The 20,772-nt window shown below is 40.5% G+C and overlaps 1 protein-coding gene across 1 annotated transcript in view; it reads left to right on the top strand.

Moving 5' to 3' along the window:
- The window catches only part of CFAP61 (cilia and flagella associated protein 61), a 182,367-nt gene that overhangs the window by 130,811 nt on the left and 30,784 nt on the right, over window positions 1–20,772 (top strand). The window contains exons 23-25 of the mRNA XM_034764040.1: window positions 4,167–4,494; window positions 8,642–8,733; window positions 13,342–13,547. Of these exons, the coding sequence (XP_034619931.1) occupies window positions 4,167–4,494; window positions 8,642–8,733; window positions 13,342–13,547 (626 nt within the window). The remainder of the gene's footprint in view (window positions 1–4,166; window positions 4,495–8,641; window positions 8,734–13,341; window positions 13,548–20,772) is intronic.

The raw sequence follows: 20,772 nt of genomic DNA, 5'->3' as shown, positions 1-20,772 counted from the left end.
TTGGGGTGGAGCCTTGTGTCTCAAAGCTCTTGCTCTGCTAGTTGTCAGAGTATCATTCGCACCATACACTTGAGGAAAGGATTTTTCTCATAACCATTGCTACTGTCCAGACGTACTGAGACACAAACCACATGACCCAGTTATCTGTAAACTGTAGTCCTATGTGAAATGTTATTGTGACAGTTGGTACCCTCAAATCCCCATTTTCAGTCTCCAGTCATCTCCATTTCCACCTCGAATAGGCCTCTTATCTGTCTGTATTTCTTTTACATCCCTATTAAGACAAGTCAAGTGTTCATTCACCCAGATGTATCAAACGTATTCAACTAATTTGAAGACAGCATCCATTGCAGCTCTCATGTTTTTTGTAGAATTTGTAACGTTCTTGCTTGAAGCTGTAAATGTACATATTTGCGGGGGGGCAGGGTAGGGGAGGAATGTCCCTCACTACAGTCTGATGTGGGAGTGTGAAACAGTGGCCACTTCCAATACACTCTTGGACTGCTGTCTACAGCTGATGCTAGTTTTGGCAGTTTTATAGTCCTCATTTGCCTAGAACGCCTCAGTCCACTTTCCTAGGGAGCTGAACTGCTTGCTAATTTCCCACAAGTGGGCACATGCAGAGGGCACTTGAAGAAGAAAGAGAGGTTGCTTACCATTAACTTGTTCCTTGAGAGTGTTCTCTGAATATTCATACTACCTGCCCACCCTCCCCTTTCTTTACAGTCTCAGATAAAGAATTCCAAAAGTAGGGAAGGAACTGAAGGGCAGATGGGGCCACACACATCCCTTTTATACCCTTGGAATCCTCTGCAGGGCCCTCGGGGCAATTGGTCCCAATGGGACTGCTGACTAGAAAAATCCTGCAGCTTGACACCCAGGGTGTTATATTCCACCAGATGCTTCAGAGGAAGGAGCAAGAACCCACATTTGGCAGATGTGGGATAATCTGACAGCCCTCATCGGTCTCATTCTGATCCCTAATTATTAGAGATTTGCTTAAGCCCTGAAGCATGAGGTTTAATAACCCTTCCAAAATTTTCATTATAATCTGGATATTCTTGCTATGCATATAAATGTCTAATACCTTTATCAATCTTGCTAAATTCTGGGCCTCAACTGCTTCCAGTGGCAATTAGTTCCACAGTCTAAGTAGACGTGGTGTGATAACATTTCCTTTTATCAGTTTTGAATTTACTAACTTTTTATTCTTCTTCAGTTGCTTGCTCATGTCGATTCCATGCTAGATGTGCACACGCCCACGTGCACAGTCGTCAGAGACTTTTGCCTTAACGGTATCCATAGGGTCAGCCGTGCCGCCCTCGGGAGCACCGCGCTCATGCGTCGGGATATTAGGTGCTCCTGGCTCTACACCCTCTCAGTTGGTTGGAGGCCTTTCCCTTGCCTACCAAGTGGTTAGTGGTTCTCTCCTTTCTTCCAGCTCTAAGTGTCTTGTAAACAGTTTGTTCACCGTAGTTCGTTAGTAAGTACCTGTTAAGTAGTGTAGTTAGTAACTTAGGCTAAGTCTACACTACGCAGCTTTTAGCCACACAGCTGTGCCACTACGTCACCCACGGCGACAGTTAGCCATCAGACTCAGGCATCAACGGCCCCATCATGGTCACCAGAAGGGAATTCCTCCGGCACGGAAAGGGAGTTTAATCCCTTGCCAAGGCAGCACAGTGGGCACCTGAGGCCACGTCAACTGCCGCAATGCCATCCTGGCAGCAAGGCCAGTGGTTGGTGCAGTGGCCCTATTGGAGGGCGGGGGTATGCCAGTTATGCTGATGCCCCCTTCACATCATTCTTCATTGTGAAGCACAATTGGATGCCAGAGTGGAGGAGCGAGTGCCCACTCCAAAACCTCCTTCCCCCACTTGTGATGATGCCCCTGGGCCTCCTGCGGTGGTCCAGTCGTCGTCCTCATCTCCAGATGAGGTGGTTTCAGGACCCTCTCATGCCAGCCCGCCAGACAACTTTAAGGAGCACCAGACTCTGCTTCAAAAGGTGGTCACGAACTTGGGCCTGGAGATGGATGAGATGAAGGAGCAGTTGGACACCTTGTTTAATGTGCTCTCAGCATCTGCCCCCGCACATGTTGCACTGCCGGCGCACAAGGGGGTCTTGAAAATAGCCTAAGCCCTCCGGCAAGCCCCATCTCCCATCCTACCCACCTCCAAGAGGGCTGAAAAGAAATATTTCATCCCAGCTGAGGGTTTCGAACACTTGTACACCCACCCGCCTCGCTGGTCATTTCGGCGGCCAACGAGAAAGACAGACAAAGGCAAACCAGTTCTACACCTCCCCCTCCCCCCAAAATAAAGAGGCCAAGAGGTTGGACCTTTTTGAAAGAAAGATTTATTCAACGGCCAGCCTTCAATTCAGGATGGCGAACTACCAGGCTTTACTGGGGAGATATAACTTCAACTTACAGGACTCGCTCCATAAATTCAAGGATTCCAAGCCCCAGGACTTGGCCCAAGAATTTGGGGCCCTAGTTGAGGAGGATACATCAGCAGCAAGATGCTCCCTCCAAATGGCCTGGGATGCGGCTGATTTGGATCCAGGGTGGTCACGTCGGCAGTGGTCATGAGGCGCAGTTCCTGGCTTCAAACCACAGGCCTGTCCCAGGAGATGCAGTCCTCCATCCAGGATCTCCCGTTTGATGGGAACCAACTCTTTGCAGAACAAACGGATGCGAAGCTGCACAGACTGAAGGACACTTAGGCCACCCTCCGCTCACTGGGTCTGCATATGCCACAATCGACGAGAAAGCAGTTCCAACCGTCCCTGCCTCCAAGGCCTTGGCAGCTCCGGCAGGGATCTGCAAGGAGAAGAAACAGAGACACGAGTTTTAGTCATCGCCGCCCTTCCTCCTCCTGCTCACCTGTGCAACCTGGCCCAGCGAAACATCAATATGCACTTACCCAGCAGACCCGAGACAATGCTGGCTTTGGTACAGCAGTGTTGCAAGCCGCACGGCCCACCTCAGGAATACTGCTTGTGAGTCACCTAGAATGGAATTGACATGAGCAAGCACTCGAAGAAGAAAAAACGGTTATCTACCTTTTGTAACTATTGTTCTTCAAGATGTGTTGCTTATGTCCATTCCATTACCTGCCTTCCTGCCCCTCTGTTGGAGTTGCCGGCAAGAAGGAACTGAGAGGGTATAGGGCCGGTGGTGCCTAATATACCGACACATAAGCGCGGCACTCGAGAGGGCACCACAGCCAAACCTACAGATTCTGCTACGGCAAAAATCTCCAACGACTGTGCACGTGACTGCGCACCCACCTAGAATGGAATGGACATGAGCAACACATCGCAAAGAACAACAGTTATGAAAGGTGGGTAACTGGTTTTTTCATTGAATGTCCCTTTTGTTTTTGTGTTGTAAATAATAAGTTAAAAAAATGTTAAGTTAGAAAGAGATGCAAACCTTGTTGAAGAAAGAACACATGATGTATAATCAAGAAAATTTAAATAGAAACCTAGCATCTCATAATTCTGATGGAAAAATCTTTTACTTGACTAGTTTATATTTTATCATTCATTTGTCTTCATGTACTAATAAATGTTTGAAATTACCCCAAACATTTGTTAGTTGAAAAATAGAATACCATTATATCTACAGATTATAAAAACTAATCTGGCAAACATGATAGTTATGGTTTTTCATAAATATTATAGCTTTAGCATACAAAAATATATGTAATGCACAAATACCCTTTCAAAGACATGAAATTGTGTTATTTTCAAGTATATTGTTTTTCAGTTTGGCTTATATGTTGCGGGGGGGGGAGGAGAATTTTGTAAAGCCTTGCGATCTTTATCATATACTTGTAATGACAAAGATAAAATAGGTACTTGAGTTCGGGATATTTAAAGGACTAAATAATATAAAGCTACTAAAATACAGTACATCTAGTTAACCAGAAAGTAGGAAATTATGAATACTCTTAGCTCAATAAATCTCAGCTCTTTGGGTCCCTTTTAATTAATCTCAAAATTTGGTCAATAGGCCACATCAGGGTATACAAAGTCATGTTGTATTTTGTGCTGTAGTTTGTAAAATAAATCACATTAAATAATGAGTCACACAACCTCATTTATTGTATTAGACAATGACTAATGTAGTATGACCTACACTTGTTACATCTTTTTAGGCATTCTTTAACTTTTCCAACAAGGGAGTGGATTATGAAACCTTCAAGGCGATTAATGACGCGTGCCTTGTTTATGATGGAAGACTTGTGATCGATGCCAACTTCCATACTAATGACGTTACTATCAGAGCGGCAGGACCTTTAACCAAGTTCTCCAATATATATTATGCAAATGAATGGACACACAGCAATTTCAGTTCGAAAGAGATTGGTTTCCAGCTTGCTGCAGCTATGCTGAATCTCTTTGATCCAACTCTTGAGCCAGTTTCTGAGCCACCAGAAGATCTGGATAGACTCATCCCTATGTACAGGGGATGTAAAATTCAAGGTGTGTCAAAAACAAATTCTTCAGTTTGTTACACTTCTAGGTTTTCTTCAATACTTTCTTCTGTAGCACAAAATGCCATAGTATGGCATGAATTATATTAGTATTGTTGGAATTTTTTATATAAGTAAATATTAAGTAACAAATTGTTGAACTGTAGTAAATTTTATGCTGTACACCTGAGCTGATGGGTACCTGCAGTAGGTGTAATGTTACTTTATTTATACTTAACCATATTAGTGAAGGAAGACTCCCATGTCCTCACACTTTGTCACTACCATCAAACTTGTTCTCTGTTCCATTTGTTTGCCATTCATTCTTCATCTCTATCTTTAGACTCACTTCTTGATGATAAAGGTGTGTCTAGCTTAACACTGTTTGATGAGAACATGTAGTGCAGCTAATTAGATCACTTATACTTAGCTTGTAACAACACATACTAGTTTTTAGCCTACAGTACTTGAAATCTTTCAGATTTGCCTCTCCCAACCTTGCAGTTTACATCTTTGACCAATTGAATTTTCTGAGAATTTCATATTAATGATCTAATTGTCAGCAACAAACTCTTATGAAAAAACTCATTCTTTCTCTCTGTGATTTATCCTTGTTCTTATTAGGCACTGAGCCAGCGAGTTCAATAAAATAACAACTTTTTCTCAAATCTTGCCCCAAAGGAATCAGTTTTGATGCCGAAATCCGATGGTAAATGATTCTTAGTAAAACATAGAAGGTTAAATTTTAGTGTGTCTCTGCACTTCCTGGTTTAGTCCCAAAACAGACGTGTCAGAATGTGCCAAGAAATTCTATTCTCATGTTATTTCACAAATCCTGGAGGTAACAGAAATTTTGTAAAAAAAAAAAAAAAAAAAAGCTTAGTCTTGTGAGATTTCCAAAATAAAGTTAATCAGAAACAAACTGGATATCTGACATTTTGGGGACCAAACTTTCAAAATCCTTTCCAATGGATGAACCACATTGTGTGAAATTCACCCCTACACAGAGAGCCAGCACTAGCCCTCAAGTCTGAGTTAACTGGTTCACAGACCCTGTGTTGGCCCTGTGTACAGGCATGATTTCAGCCAATGCATGCAGGCCTTTGGGCCCATAAAAAATCACAGTAGTGTGTGCAAATGGGGTAATTGCAAGTGCAATGTTCCCTCTGATCTATTTGCACATGTAGTATGTCTGATATATGTTCTATTTGGACCAGCAGAGAAGGAGATAGAAAAACAGCTGTCTGCTGTGGTGGTAGCTTTATTGTTCTGGCAGCAAAACTGAAACCAATGTGTAAGTGAGGCTTTTCACTGGGGCAGGGGGACTGCAGAGTGCCCAAATGTTTAAAGGGACAGGACACCACATTCCTCCACCCTACTTTAAAGAACTTCACAAAAATATATACATTATCATTTACACGGCTAACAAAAAACACTCTATAACCTAATTAAAGGTTACAGATAGACTACCGCAGACTCTTAAATTGCAAGGGATTATTCTGCCCTGGAATAGCAACTCACTAACTAAATAATTGATACGTTCAGGTGCACCACTGGTGTTCACACTCTTTTGTGATAACATGGTAATGGTGGTGTGGCAGTGTGCTGAACAACAGCAACAGTTGATGATAAGGAATCAGTTGGATCTGGTAAGGAATCAGCTAGATCAGATACCAAAGTTTCTTCCACCAAGCCATCAAAATTAGTAGTTTTAACTGGAGAGGTTTCAATCAGAGGAACAGAAAGTCCTACTGGAACATCCCCAGATTTTGGTACTTGCTGAGGCTGCAACTGATCTATATGTCAATCCATAGAGTACAACTGGATAGTTTCACCACAAACGAAACAGATCCCATGCATTTTACAAGATCTCCAGGTACCCATTTCATTCCACAACCATAGTTGCAAGTCCACACTAAGTCTCCTACTTCAAAAGAATTATGACAAGTCTCGCATCATTGATCATTATGCACAGCTTGGGATTTAGCTGCACAGGAGGCACCATCAGGACATAGCAGGTCCCAACAGGTACGCAAATATCACTTCAAGAAAAGAGTTGCAGGTGACTCCTGGATAGTGGCATGTGGTGCATTTCTGTAGACAAGCAAGAAATTGTCCAATTTCTGCTGATGACTCAAAATACACTTGTTAGCTCTTAAGGCATGGTTAAGTGTCTGTACAAAATGTTCTGCTAGTCCATTTGTAGCAGGATAATATGGAGCAGAGTGTATGTAATAATTCCATTTGAAGCTACGGACCTCTGAAATTCTCCAGAACACAGTTGAGATCAATTGTCACTCACCAACTGTAACAATAAACTAAAATGATTAAACAAGGTACAAAGGTGTCCAATGGTCTTGGTAGCTGTAGTAGAAGTCATTCTGAAAACTTATGGCCATTTCAAATGGGCATCAACTACAACCAAAAGCATGTAACCTTCTCATGGTCCAGCAAAGTCCATGTGAATATATTTCCAAGGAGTCTGAGGCCAAGACCAAGGATATAGATGAACTGGGCGAGGATCATGCTGAATTTGCTAACACATAGTATAGCACTAGATCTTCCTCGCAATGTCTTTGTTGATCCCTGGCCAGCAGACATGACTCTGGGCTATTGTCTTCATCCAAACAATGCCACAATGGTCTTTGTGAAGAGCTTCTAAAACCAGCAGTGGAAAGGTCACTCGCATTCCCCATAAGATGCAACCATGATTCACAGATAATTCACATTGACATGACACGAAATGTGTAAACTGGGGATTCTTATGTTCCAAAACTGTACCTTTTATTACCATTCCCTTCACAAGAGAGAGCATATCATCCTTAGCACTTTCTTTGTAATGGGTAACCAATACATCAAACTGAGATAAAACACTTTGTTGGAAGTTTCTTTGGGTTGACGAGAGTGCTGTCTGTGCTTGATCGCCCTCTGCTTGCTGAGTGCCTACACTGCAGAATGCAGAATTCTTCCTTTGGCTGCAATTCGGCACCCTCTGCTGGCTGAAGTCCTCGGTGCAGGATAAAGCTGTCTCCCTGCCTGCTTGCACATGGTTCAGCCAAGATGGCTGCTTGTTTCCCCATCACTAGGGTTGCCAGTTTTGGTTGGCTGTATTCCTGGAGATTTCATCACACGACAATCTTTAATTAAAGATTAATCTTGAATTCCCGGAGACTCCAGGCCAATCCTGGAGGGTTGGCAACCCTACCCATCACTGTTCTGTTTGAACAATTCTGGCAGCTCAGCAGCAATGGCAGAAACCTCTTCCTTGGTTCTACTTCTAATTGCCTACTTCCTCCTCTCTAGCTGGCTGGTTCCAGTTATGCCTGAAGCAAAGTGCAGCAGCAGTCTGCCACCTTGTTTCTAGGGGAAGTGTTTTCCTTTCTTAAAATAGGATCTGTTTGTTTATTATTCTTCTTGTTAAGGAAATGGGAGCACTGGACACTCGTGGGATAGAAGGTCCTCCTAACCAATATGTAATATTTGGACCCAGCAGAGAAGGAGATAGACACACAAGGCACTGATAGAAACACAGCTGTCAGCTATGATGGTAGCTTTATCATTCTGGCAGCGAAAGTGAGGCCACTGGGAAGGGGGAAGTGCAGTGTGTCCAAACATTTAAAGGGACAGGATATCGCAATATATATATATGCACAAATCCATTGCTTTGTTGATGTATATTTGTGCATAAGTGTGTATGTTCTTTGCAAGAATTACATGCTGCACGGATCTTTGAAAATGTGTCCTTTGAGATTCACCATCCCTAGTTTGTCTTAAGTTGCATATTACATCTTACTGTTACCAAAAGAAATATAAAGAATATATTCTTTGCTAATAATGTACCAGATTATGATGTCACTTACACGGTTGGGTAAATCTGGAATAATTCTGTTGAAATCAGTAGCTATATTCCATTTTAACACCAATATAACTATGATCAGAATCTGGCCCAATGTTACTATTGCACTGAAATACACAAAAATACAAAAACATATACAATATGAATGCCATCAAAAAGCAACATTTTTTTTCTCCAAGGAATTCTTTAGTAAATAACATATAACTTGGGGGGAACTTGCTTTTTTTTTATGACTGAATAAATAAATTGTGATTTACAACATTAACAAAGATATTAATCTTAGCTGTTTTGTCTATGGTAGGAGGTGTTCTACCCGGAGGTTATAATTACTTGCATATTTCCAAACCAGGAATCCCTACACGCTTGGATGTACAAATTACACAACCTAATTATGTAAGTATTATTACTGAATTTTTCTTTGCTTTGCCTTTGATTCAGGAACGGATTCTTATTCAGGACATTACGTAAGTACCATGCGCTTGAGTAATGTCCTGAATAGTGATGGACTTAAGTACATTCATAAAAGCTTTCCTGAATCAGGGCTTTTATCAATAGATCCATGAACTGTAATTCTTTATTACCAGTGTCTTTAAGGCATTTTCAGCTCTTCATTTACCAGAAACTTAAATTCACATATACCACAAATACAACATACACACAAACAACCTAAAAGGACTGATTCTCTAAGATACCATCTGTGCAAGACCTTCACTCGTGGCAAGAGGCCAACAGAACCCCCATAGCTTTTCAAGGACTTTTGGTTCCTTAAGTTCAGAGATCCTTAGTAAGAATAGAGAGTTTAAAGTGTGTGTGTGGGGAAATATAGACTTAGAAGAAGCTATGAAAAATCAAATAATTGGTCCCCCTCTTTTTTGGGTTCTGTGTGATGGATCCAGAAGGAACCTTACAATAGCCCTTTTGGGGGAGGCCTGACAAGGAGTGTCTCTTCTACTCTAAATACCAAAAGCATTATTAGAATTCTTTCACTGCACCTTTTGACTTGTTCACAGTCCTCTTAAAAGAGAACATCTTTTAAAACATTCCAAACACTTCATGCACATCATCAAAGAACACACTGCAGAAAGAAATGAGAAAAACTAGCAAAACGTATTAGCAGAGTGCTGCGGGAGTAACAGAGCTTGCTGTAACCTAGCAACTAATTTTACAAAACTAGAACATGAGCACAGCTCAAAATATACCTGTGAAATATTTGGCCACAACATTGAAATATGAGGTTTAAAATGTATGATTATCTTTTGTCCATTCATTCGGTAGCTGATTGATTTTGGCTAAATGAAAGCAAGCACAGTCACACCAGAATTAACATCCAACACAATTAGTATTTCAGTTGTAGTGATGTTGCAGTAAAGCCTAGAGTCCCCAGCGAGGATTGGGGTCTCATAGTGCTAGAGTAAAAGACAGGCCCTGCTATGAAGAATTTACCATTTAAATAGATTAAACAGACTACATCTCTGAAAGAGAGTGGGGAAATTATTTATCCAAAGTCACATGGCATATTTATGGTAGAAATGGGAGTAGAACCAGGTTTCCTAGTCCCAGTATAGTGCTATATCCACTAGACCACACTACCTCTTGACAGTTTAAAAGGCTGCTCTGCGGGCTTATTTCTCACAAAATTCAAACAAACTAGAAACAATAAGCATCCTCTGCTGACAAGAAGGAAAAGCGAGTTCAATAAGTATACCTTCATTTGTATGTTTTTTGGGCCAGTTCCTCAGCTGGTGTAAATCTATGTAGCATCATTATTTTCCACAGAACTATGTTGATTTACACAAGTTGAGGATTTGACTTTGTAATTTTAGGAGGTGCTCTAGTACAGCAGTGATGGAAGGGGTAGAAAAACCTAGAGAGATGTAGCACCCGAATGGATGAATAGTGTGAAAGAATTGCATGAATAGATGATAACTGCTCTTGCAGTTTGTCAAGACTAAAGTATCATTTTTAAATACTGTAGTTGATAAATACAGTTTAACCCTATAGACTGGGCTGGCTAAAAGTGTAATATGCATTTCTAAAGTTAGTACAACTATGTCAAATAATAATAAACAGTGATTTACCAAAGAGAATATTTACTAATGCGGTTTAACATTTATATGAGGTCACTGTTATCTTTGGGTAATAGCAATTCCAAATCAACTTCAGCAAATAAAATAAAATAAAATAAATCCTATATCGAGGTCATTGCTCAACAAAATCGCTGCAGAAAACCAAAATGCTTGGTTAAGAGAGATTTGCTCAATACACCTGTTTTATCTTTTACATTCTTTTGTAATTCACTAAATTTTTGTGCAATTTAATTATACTAAAATACTGGACTTTGTGTCTTTTCTTGTACTGTTAGCAATGCTAAATGAGTTTCCTTTTATTTCTGTCTGGTTACTGACTTGGCTATTTTTGCATCATAATAGTAGTTTTTAAAATCCTTGTTACTGTAAGCTACTTTTGATATTAAAAGTAAATAGAAGAGCTTAAGTCCGGATCTTCCAAATGATCGCATGCAGGCAGACTTCTATACCCATATAGGACCCCATTGACTTCAAAGGGGTGCCATAGCAGGCAAATGGCCATTTTTAGACTTCATTCTGACTAACAGGGAGGAAATGGTTGTGAGTCTGAAAAGTTGAAGGTAGTTTGGGTGAAAGTGAGCATGAAATGATAGATTTCATGATATGAAGGAAAGGAAGAAGCAAGTGCAGCAGATTAAGGACAATGGGCATCAAAAAGCAGACTTTAACAAATTCACAGAGACCTGGTAGATGAGGTCCCATGGGAAGAAATTCTAAGGGAGAAAGGAGTTCAGAAGAGCTGGTAGTTTCTCAAAGCAACAATATTAAAGATGCAACAGAAAACTATCTTGATGCAAAGGAAAGATAGGACGAGTAGTAAGAAGCCAACGTGGCTCCATCAGGAGGTCTTTAAAAACCTGAAAATCAAAAGGGAGTCCTACAAAAAGTGGAAACATGGACAGATTGCTGAAGAGGAGTACAAAGAAATAGCAGGGACAAAATCAAAAAGGCTAATTCACGAAATCAGAAGGCCTCAGGCACACCTAGCAAGAGGCATATAAAAGGCAATAAGATGACATTCTATTAATACATTAGGAGCAAGAGAAAGATGACGGAAAGTATAAGTACTCAGTGGGGAAGGAGAGCGAATAACTGATGACATCAAGCAGGCTACATTGTTTAATGCCTATTTTGCTTCATTCACTAAAAAGATTAATAGTGATCAAATATTCAACACAATTCATATTAACAAGGGGGAAGGAACAAGAGCCAAAATAGGGAAAGAACAGGTTAAAGAATATTTAGATAGGTTAGAGGTATTCAAGTCAACAGGGCCTAATGAAATTGATCTTAGGATACTTAAGGAACTAGATAAAGCAATTTTGGATTATCTTTGAGAATTCATGGAGAATGGTTGAGATCCCAGAGAACTGGAGAAGGGCAAATATAGCAACAAAGAACAAAGAGAGCCCGGGGAATTATAGACTAACTTCAATAAATGGAAAGTTACTGGAACAAATTATTAAACAATCAGTTTGTAAGCACTTAGGGGATAATACGGTATAAGTAATAGCCAACATGGATTTGTCAAAAACAAATCATGCCAAACCAGCCTGATTCCCTTCTTTGACAGGGATACTGGCCTAGTGGATAGGTGGGAAGCTGTAGACGTGATATACCTTGATGTTAGACTCATTCCCACATGACTTTCTCATAAGCAAATTAGGGAAATGTGGTCTAGATGAAATTATTATAAGGTGGATGCATAACTGATCAAAAGACCATACTCAAAGAGTTGTTATCAATGGGTGCTGTCAATCTGGAGGGACGTGTCTAGCAGGGTCTTGCAGTGGTCTGTCTTGAGGTCCAATACAGTCAATATTTTTGAATGACATGGATAATGGATTAGAGAGAGTGCTTATAAAATTTATGGCTGACACCATGCGGGGAGGGGTTGCTAGCACTTTGGAGGACAGGATTAGAATTCAAAATAACCTTGATAATTTGGAGAATTGGTCTGAGTCAACAAGATAAAATTCAGTAAAGCCAGGTGCAAAGTACTACACTCAGGAAAGAAAAATCAAATGCACAACTACAAAATAGGGAATAACAGGCTAGGCAATAGTACTGCTGAAAAAGGGGGCTGGGGTTATTGATATGAGTGAACAATGTGATCCAATTGCAAAAAGGCTGATATCTTTCTGAGGTGTACTAACAGGAGTGTCGCATGTAAGACATGGGAGGTCATTGTCCCACTCTGCTTGACACTGGTGAGTCCTCAGCTGGAGCATGGTATCCAGGTCTAGTCTCCACACTTTAAGAAAGATGTTAACACACTGGAGAGAGTGTGTAGGGAAACAAAAATGATCAAAGGTTCAGAAAACCTGACCAATGAGGAAAGGTTAAAAAACCTGGGCATGTTTAGTCTTGAGAAAAGAAGGCGGAGGGGAGATCTGATAACAGTCTCCAAAGCTGTTAAGGGCTGTTATAAAGAGGATAGTGATCAATTGTTCTCCATGTCTACTGAAGGTAGAACAAGAAGTAGTGGACTTAAGCTAAAGTAAGGGAGATTTAAATTAGATATTAGGGGAAAACTTTCTAATTATAAGGATAGTTCAGCACTGGAATAGGCTTCCAAGGGAATCCCTGTCAGAAGTTTTTAAGAATAGATTACACAAACATCTGTCAGAAATGGTCTTGACTCAGATCAGGGGTCTAGACTATTTGACCTCTCAAGATCCCTTCCAGTCCTACATTTCTATGATTATGCCATCAGCCTTACTAAGGTGCCTTGCTTTATAAACTACATTTCCTAAAGCTGCTATTTGCTACTAAAATCTTCTTAGTTTCAGAAAGAACTAGTGTAACTATCAGGATGTGTAACATCAGTTTTAGCTGATACTATATATGTGCCAACTGGAAAATCCCCTCAGTCTAAATAGTTTTCTTAATATTCATACTATTTTTGTTCCAGGGGATGGAAATCATAACAGGGGATGCAACAAAGGGGAATTACTTCAGGATACATGTCAACCAATACTGTATGGTAGAAACCATTACCTGCCTTTCAAAGGAGCCCTTCCCTGTCTCCAACTACATTTGTTTGTTTGGCCAGCATGAGCGGGTCCTTAACAATCTTTGTTCTCGCTGGAAGGAGGGATTGATCAAAGATCTTTATAGGTAAGATGAGAGCAAATTCTGCTTTCTGAATAAAATTATTGTTTCCTTTTATTACAGCATGTATTCTATGCCTAACTAGTCTATTTGCTGCCCTGGAATATTTGGAAAACTAAGGTTCTTAAACACACATGTATGTATATAAATCTTTCAGTAAATTGGCTGACATTCATTGTTGTCTAACAGCAAAAGTCTCAGAGAAAGACTTTCTTTCTGCTCCCAAAATTTTATTATAGATGAGTGGTAGCTGCTGTGTTATTAAGGTTGGAACCAGCTTTTATTTAAAAAGCCTAATTTTAGCACCCCTGGAACCTGTGCTTGGAAAATTAATTTGGCCTCAAAATTACCAAACTTACTCTGAAGGCAAAGGAGAAAGTTTATGTAAAGTTTGGTTGAATTTCATGAAACAGTTTTTAGTCACAGGTCATTGCAAATATTTGAAGTAATGTGTTATGTATGGAATTGGATCTAGTCATGACATTCCTGCACTGATTAGTTACCTGGCATGTAACAGACTCTATGGACTTTCCCTTCTAGACTTTTCATGTCCTGTGTGTAAATGCAGACCATTGGGAAGTATTTTAACTTTAAATCAATTTTCCTTCTGGCAAACTTTGCCTGGATTCTACCTGGATGCACAACAGAGATCCCCATACCAGTTCTCAGCAAGGGGATGGTTATATGGATTCTCTATAAAGCTGATCGCCTTGTGCCATCTGTGGTTAGGTATGAGGAAGTCTTTTGGACTAGGAATTCTGAGGCAGAGCCCAGCTCCAAAATTCTTCTCTCAAATAATAAGAGACAGTAAACCCTGTTTTGGAAAAGAGGCCTGGTTATTTCTGTTTCTTATGTCTCCTTCCAGAGAATTTTTTGTTCCTTTTGGAAATTTTTAGCTAATTAAACAAGGTATTTTGGGGATATGAGTGTTTGAAAAATGAGAGAAAGTGTTTTTGAAGTCTTCTGATGTGTTTTAGCAATGTCATATCTCAAAAGTGCCTTGGCCTATAGACACTCTACATTTGTTTTATTTAGTAGTCCTCAGTCAGAGCCAGTGCTTTTGAAGATAGCTTCTGCAAAGGAAAGTTATGCATCAGTTCTTTATTAGAATTCTTTGACTATGTCAGTAAAATAGTGGATAAAAAAGAACTAGTTGACATAATTTATTTGGACTTTCTAAAAGTCGTTGATAAAATCCCTCACAAGAGTCTACTAAAGAACCTAAGTAGTCATGGTGTGAGAGGCACCAAGGATTGTCCTGGAACAGAAACTGACTAAAAGACAAAAAATGAAGAGTAGGAGTGGATAGTAAATTTTCATTATGGTAAAAGGTTAACAGTGGGGTGCCAAAAGGTTCCAAAATAGATCCGGTCCTGTTTAGTATATTTATAAATGTTTGCAGATGGTGGCAAAATTTGCAGATAAAACAAAATTATTTAGGTTAGTCAAGACTAGACAAGACAGAGAGTAATTTCACAGGATGTATCCAAGCTTGTGAATTGGCAGCATGGTGGCAGATGAAATTTAATGTTCACAACTGTAAAATAATTAACATAGGAAAGAATAATCTGAACTACTCATTCACCTTAATGGATGCTAAATTAGCTGCAACAACTCAAGAAAAAGACCAGGTCTTCACAGCAGACTGTTCAGTGAAAAATCTCTACTCAATGTGCAGTAGCAGTTGAAAAAGCAAAATGGGATAAAGCATAATACTGTCTATATTACAATGCCATTATGTAAATCAAAAGCAAGCCCATACCAGGATAGCTGTATTCAGTTCTAGTCACCCTGATTCAGTATCTTCAATCTTCAGTATCTGTCAGAAAGGGAGGGCTTCAGATATGGGCAGGGAGAATCATTAGAGGCATGGGAAAACTCATACGAAGGGAGATTGAAAAGACTGGAACTGTGTACTTTGGAGAGGAGATGAATAAGAGGGATAAAGATATAAAAAATGGTATTTAGAACGTTGATTGGGAGCCTCTGTTTGCCTTTTCTCCAAACACAAGAACAAAGGGGGGCGTTCACTGAAATTGAAAAGTGAAAAAGGAAATATTTTTTCACACTGCGCACAATTCATTGTAGAAATCACGGCCACAAGATAACATTGAGGCCAAAAGCTTAGCTGGATTCAAAAAAGAATTGGACATTTATATTGATAGCAAGAATATCCAGAGATACTATAGTAAGAATTAAAAACCAAGAGTTTTGGAAGTGAGATAAACCTCTCTGCTTCAGGGGAGAAACCAATCCTGACTATTTAGAGTTAGGAAGAAACTTTCCCTATGGGCAGGTTATTCCAGATTTCTTGCACATTCCTCTGAAGCATCTGGTGCTGGCCACTATCTGAGTCGGGGCATTGGTCTAGAAGGACCACATGTCTGATCCAATCTGGCAATTCCTATGGTTCTGTGTGCTTATTTTTGGAATTGTTGCATGGTTCATGTTGGAGATACCCACTCAAAATCTTTTGAACTTCTCAGAAGCTTGTGAGCTCTTTACAAACTTTAGAAATTTCACAATCAGCATATATATTTCCCCAACTTCTGCACTCCTGCTGATTTCAAAGACTTTGAAAGCCCTCTTCCTTAATGTACCAAAGCAGTTGTGCACTGATAAACATGGGGATGTCAGAATGCTCCCTGAAAATCACAGGAACCAGACTTTCAAAAATTTAAATATAACTCTCACTTAGAATTTCCTGGCTTCCAGTTTTGTTTTGTTTTATTTGTTTTTAATATAATTGCAAGGTTCCAATAGGGCTTTTTACTAAAGAACAAATGAGCATTTACAGCCTTAACTCCATTTTAAGAAAATATTTTGTCTTTGAAGATGAATAATAATTTCAGTTGTGCAGCCTGAAACAATGATAAGAAAGGAACCAGGTCATATACTTCAGAGCATAAGACTGATTCCCTCTTTCAGGAAGTACTTTATTGCACATATTAAGCATTGAACAGTTGCAGAGCTGCATTAAGGACAAGGCCCTCTTGCCTATTAAACATTAGGTACTAGTCACTTCCAGGGGCAGAATCAGATTAGATGGACCAGTGAACTAATCCAGTATTGCCACCCTGTGGGTTTTGAAGTTACATTTCTCGAAGCAGTCAAGGCAGTTTCATGTCTGCCAGTAGACAGGTTTTTGCCTCTTGTTTAGGCAGTATGTTGTTTTTCCCAAGCAGTCTGATACCAGCCTGCTTTATTATAATTAATGTTATTATTATTAGCATTACTATAGTGGCTAGGAGCCCTAGTCATGGAACGGGACCCCACTGTGCTAGGTGCTGTTTTGCATGAGAATGCTGGGCCACATAGCGCCATGTACATTTGTTAGCTGGTGTACATAGAATAGAATATCAGGGTTGGAAGGGGCCTCAGGAGGTCATCTAGTCCCACCCCTGCTCAAAGCAGGACCAATCCCCAGACAGATTTTTGCCCCAGATCCCTAAATGCCCCCCTCAAGGAGGGAACTCACAACCCTGGGTTTAGCAGGCCAATGCTCAAACCACTAAGCTATCCCTCCCCTCCTCAGTTAATGGTGGAAGGTTTTTTTGTATTCATTTTGGGGAGGAACATGTTACTAAGTGTCATCTTAAATAGTGAAGTCCTTTGAAAAGTATTCCCATTCCCTTAGCCAGGACTGGACTTGCATCTTGTCAAGAACCCTCAGATGTGTGGGGTATTATTTCTCCTCCTGAGATCTCTCTTCCATTTAAATATTCTGGCATTTAGCTATTTGGCTGGCCTGTTCTCCCCACCCTGTGCAAGAAGATAGGGTTGAACCAGATGAAAAAAAACCCACAGTAATGTATTACTTGAACTCATAAGTTTTTAATGTTTCCAGGTCAATGTTTCTATGCAAGTACGAACCATTTTTCTCTAGGGAAGTCTTTCCTATGGCAATCTACATAGAGGATTGTGAAGTTTCTGATTTATTAATATATCAGAGATTGGTTTTTATTTACGGGAAAGGTTAATTTTGATTTACAGAAAAGGTATGGCACATAGCAAATGTAAAGTTAAAGTAAAGAGTGTGTTACCAATAGCAGCTAAAGAATAAGATTCTGAGGGAGAATGAGATCACTATAGTAGGGATGGACTAAGATGGCAACGTTCTTTACGTTTTCACTGATACTGCTCAGTTAATACATTTTTAGATTTACCATGAAAGTGATTCAATAACCTGGTTGTAGTTAGATGTCATCAGTCTTTTTAATTGCTTATATTTGTGTTACAGTGTGTGCACGCAGCTGTGGCCACATCTTTACCATGAACCACAAAATGTTCCCGACACTTTTGCCTTTGTTATGGGCCCAGACATGGTTACACTGTCACTTGTTGTTAGACATGCTAGCAAGGGTCACACCAGTGGCAGCAAAAGGAAAGATGAATGGTTAGCAATTGTTTTTTGACCTTGGCAGAAGCAGCAGTTGTTCCCTTTTCCTCTGCTGCTGTCTAAAGTGCCTATACAGCTCTGCAGCAATTCAGAGAAGGACGGATCGTTAGCTTGTTTTATTGACTTTCATTCTTTCATGTTAGACATGGTTTTATATACACCACTCAGCCAAGTTCAGGACCCCTTCTGGTTCCTCTGTTTCTCCATCCACTGATTCATTCTCTCTTGTAAAGATCCATCAGTATTAGTGTTGATGCTGACATCATAAGGCAGTAATATCAGAAGTGGCAGTGGATGGCAGAATCATGATTTCAATAGCAACATGGTCGCTAAGGCTTTCTGTATGAGAGGAGGCAGGTAACAGGTTCAGCAGTATTTATAGTAGTGGCAGAAATGCTACACTTACAATTTTGGTCAAACCTGTAATTGATACTGATGAGCTTTGCAAGGACATGTCATCTTGTAGATGCCAAAATGCACCACCAGATGAATAAATAGTGCTGTATTGAGAGCATGAATCACTTCTGACTGCATGTTTTTGGATTTACTCCGTGGGATATATGAGGAAGAGAGAACTCTCACCATGTATTAAAAAACAAAACAAAGCAATAAAATGTCTCAATTAGAGGTGTTCAGACCCCAGAATTCCCATTCCTTGCGAAATTCCAAAATGTCGACACTTCAAAATTGTGATGTTTTTCCACCGAACAAAATTCCAAAATTTCCCCCGCTGATATCACATCTTCTTGTCAACTGTTTGAAATGGGCTACCTTGTTTACATTGGCCTCATTAACATTTACTGTTTACAGGATACTTGTGTTCAGACAGCTGGGCAAAATGAAATCACTACGATGGGTTCCAACAGCTAACACCAGTTGAATTGGTTTTGCTTCCTAAAAATTAAAGGATTCTCACTGTACATATCAGGATTTCACATTGGGACGCCCAGGGGAATGACATAGGGGCTGGTGTTTGCCTTCATTGAAGTAAAGGCGCCCTTATTGCATACCTAGGTGTCTCCACCCCCCAGGTATCTCAGCACTGTTGAGTCCTTTGGGGGTGATGGAGGCATTCTTTGAATGTAAAAGTAATAACAGGAAGAAGCTGACACTGGCACAGCACACTTCAGTTAGGGCTTCCTACCCCTGCTCCAAAATGCAGTGGTTGAAACTTCACATAAGAAAATCTGTGGCTGAGAAAAACAGTAATTGTAGCCTACTGCTTAGAAGGAATTACCAGTAAAAGGAAGTGAGAGAGAGCAAGAGATGGCTAATTATTCATCCTAGCAAAGGCTCTCAACTGCCATCAGAGAACAGCATTGTTTACTTTGTTCTTGCACAGAGCACCCCGGTAGCTTCCCCCCCGCTCCTTCCCACCCAGGCACACGCTAATAACCTTTTGAAATAAGCCTTAATGGATATGGATATCTGGTCTGAACTTCTTTGAGCTTTAATTCTCGGTCTTGTATTGTACCTTTAGCCTGTAGTGTGAACAGGTCTTGCCCTAGATTCTTTGTACGAGCCCATCAAGTACTTATACACCAGGCTTAAGTCCCCTCTCAATCACCCTTTTTTAAGGCTTAACATATTTGACTCTTGAAGTCTATGCCCATAAGGCAGGTCCTTCCCCCGCTTCCCCCCCCCCACCCATCCAATGAACTTTGCTGTCTTCCTCCACACTTTGACAAACCCTTGAACATCCTGTGCAAACAACATTGCACACAGTATTACAGATATGGTGGGGGTAGATGAGACATTAACTTTCTGAATATGTAGGTCATTTCTCTGTAATTACACCCACGAACCTATATGTCTCCTTTGCTTCTAAAGCACCTGTGTCCTTATCTTCATGCTGGGATCCTGGGATCCCTCCAGAAAGAATCCCCATAGAAACCACAAGCCAGTTGTCAGGGTTGCAAATTAAGGACAAGGCACAAACCTTTCGTAAGAGATACATTTTCAATCTCTAGATAGATGAAGACCCCTTGAATGAACACAATGGGAGGATTTGGGGCAGCCAGTATCACAGGGGTAACAGGGGTGATTGGGGCAGACAAGGTTACCTTATCTTATCCCAGGAGAGTCACACATGCAGGGAGAATCCCCAGCTTCAGTCAAGGTCTGGCCACATGTCCCACAGGCCTTGCCTTTCTCTGTGTAACCTTGGATTATCTGGTGGCTGAAATGCCTTCGCACAAGGAGCTAAGCCACATGCTCAAATTGCTTGTTGAGGAGCCAAGGGAAAGACACTCTACTGCAGCAGGGGGAAGGAGACACTAGCAGACAGAACTCAGCTGCTCTTGCCTCCTCCCACTGTAGTCTGTTCCTCTACAGCCGGCCAGGGAAGAGGGAGGTCTGAGGCAATAGAGAAGATATAACAAGAGAGAAAAAGATGGAAACAAATTGCCCGCAAAAACCAAAGTGGCAGGCCTTCCTCAAAGCAATATGGTACAGCGAGCAGCTTCTGTCAGATGGAGGTAGAACAACCTCCATCTGACAGAATCCTGGCTATATATAGCGGGAATTCTTCGGTCTCAAAATTTCTATTTGGTGAGTTGCCTACATAAGTGCTGGTGGCCGTGGTTACCCAGTAGCCCGTTTCCGTATTGGTGGATTCCTTGTGAATGAGAATGTATAATATAGACTATGATATACTATTGCCATTTTATAAAGGAGCTATCCAGCCACACAACACAGTTTAAGGTCATTTTTGTTCCAGGAAGTACTGCTACATCTTCTCAGTAATCCTTTTGTTTGTTTTTTGAAAAGTTTGAAAATATCTTAATCTTCTGTCAAGTTCAATGTTGTTGACTTGTTGCAGAAGGTGAACAT

This window comes from Trachemys scripta, chromosome 3 (assembly GCF_013100865.1).
Source record: "Trachemys scripta elegans isolate TJP31775 chromosome 3, CAS_Tse_1.0, whole genome shotgun sequence".
NCBI classification, from domain to species: Eukaryota; Metazoa; Chordata; order Testudines; family Emydidae; genus Trachemys; species Trachemys scripta.
The sequence above is the reverse complement of the archived record's forward strand: the minus strand, read 5'-3'. Positions and strand labels throughout refer to the sequence as shown.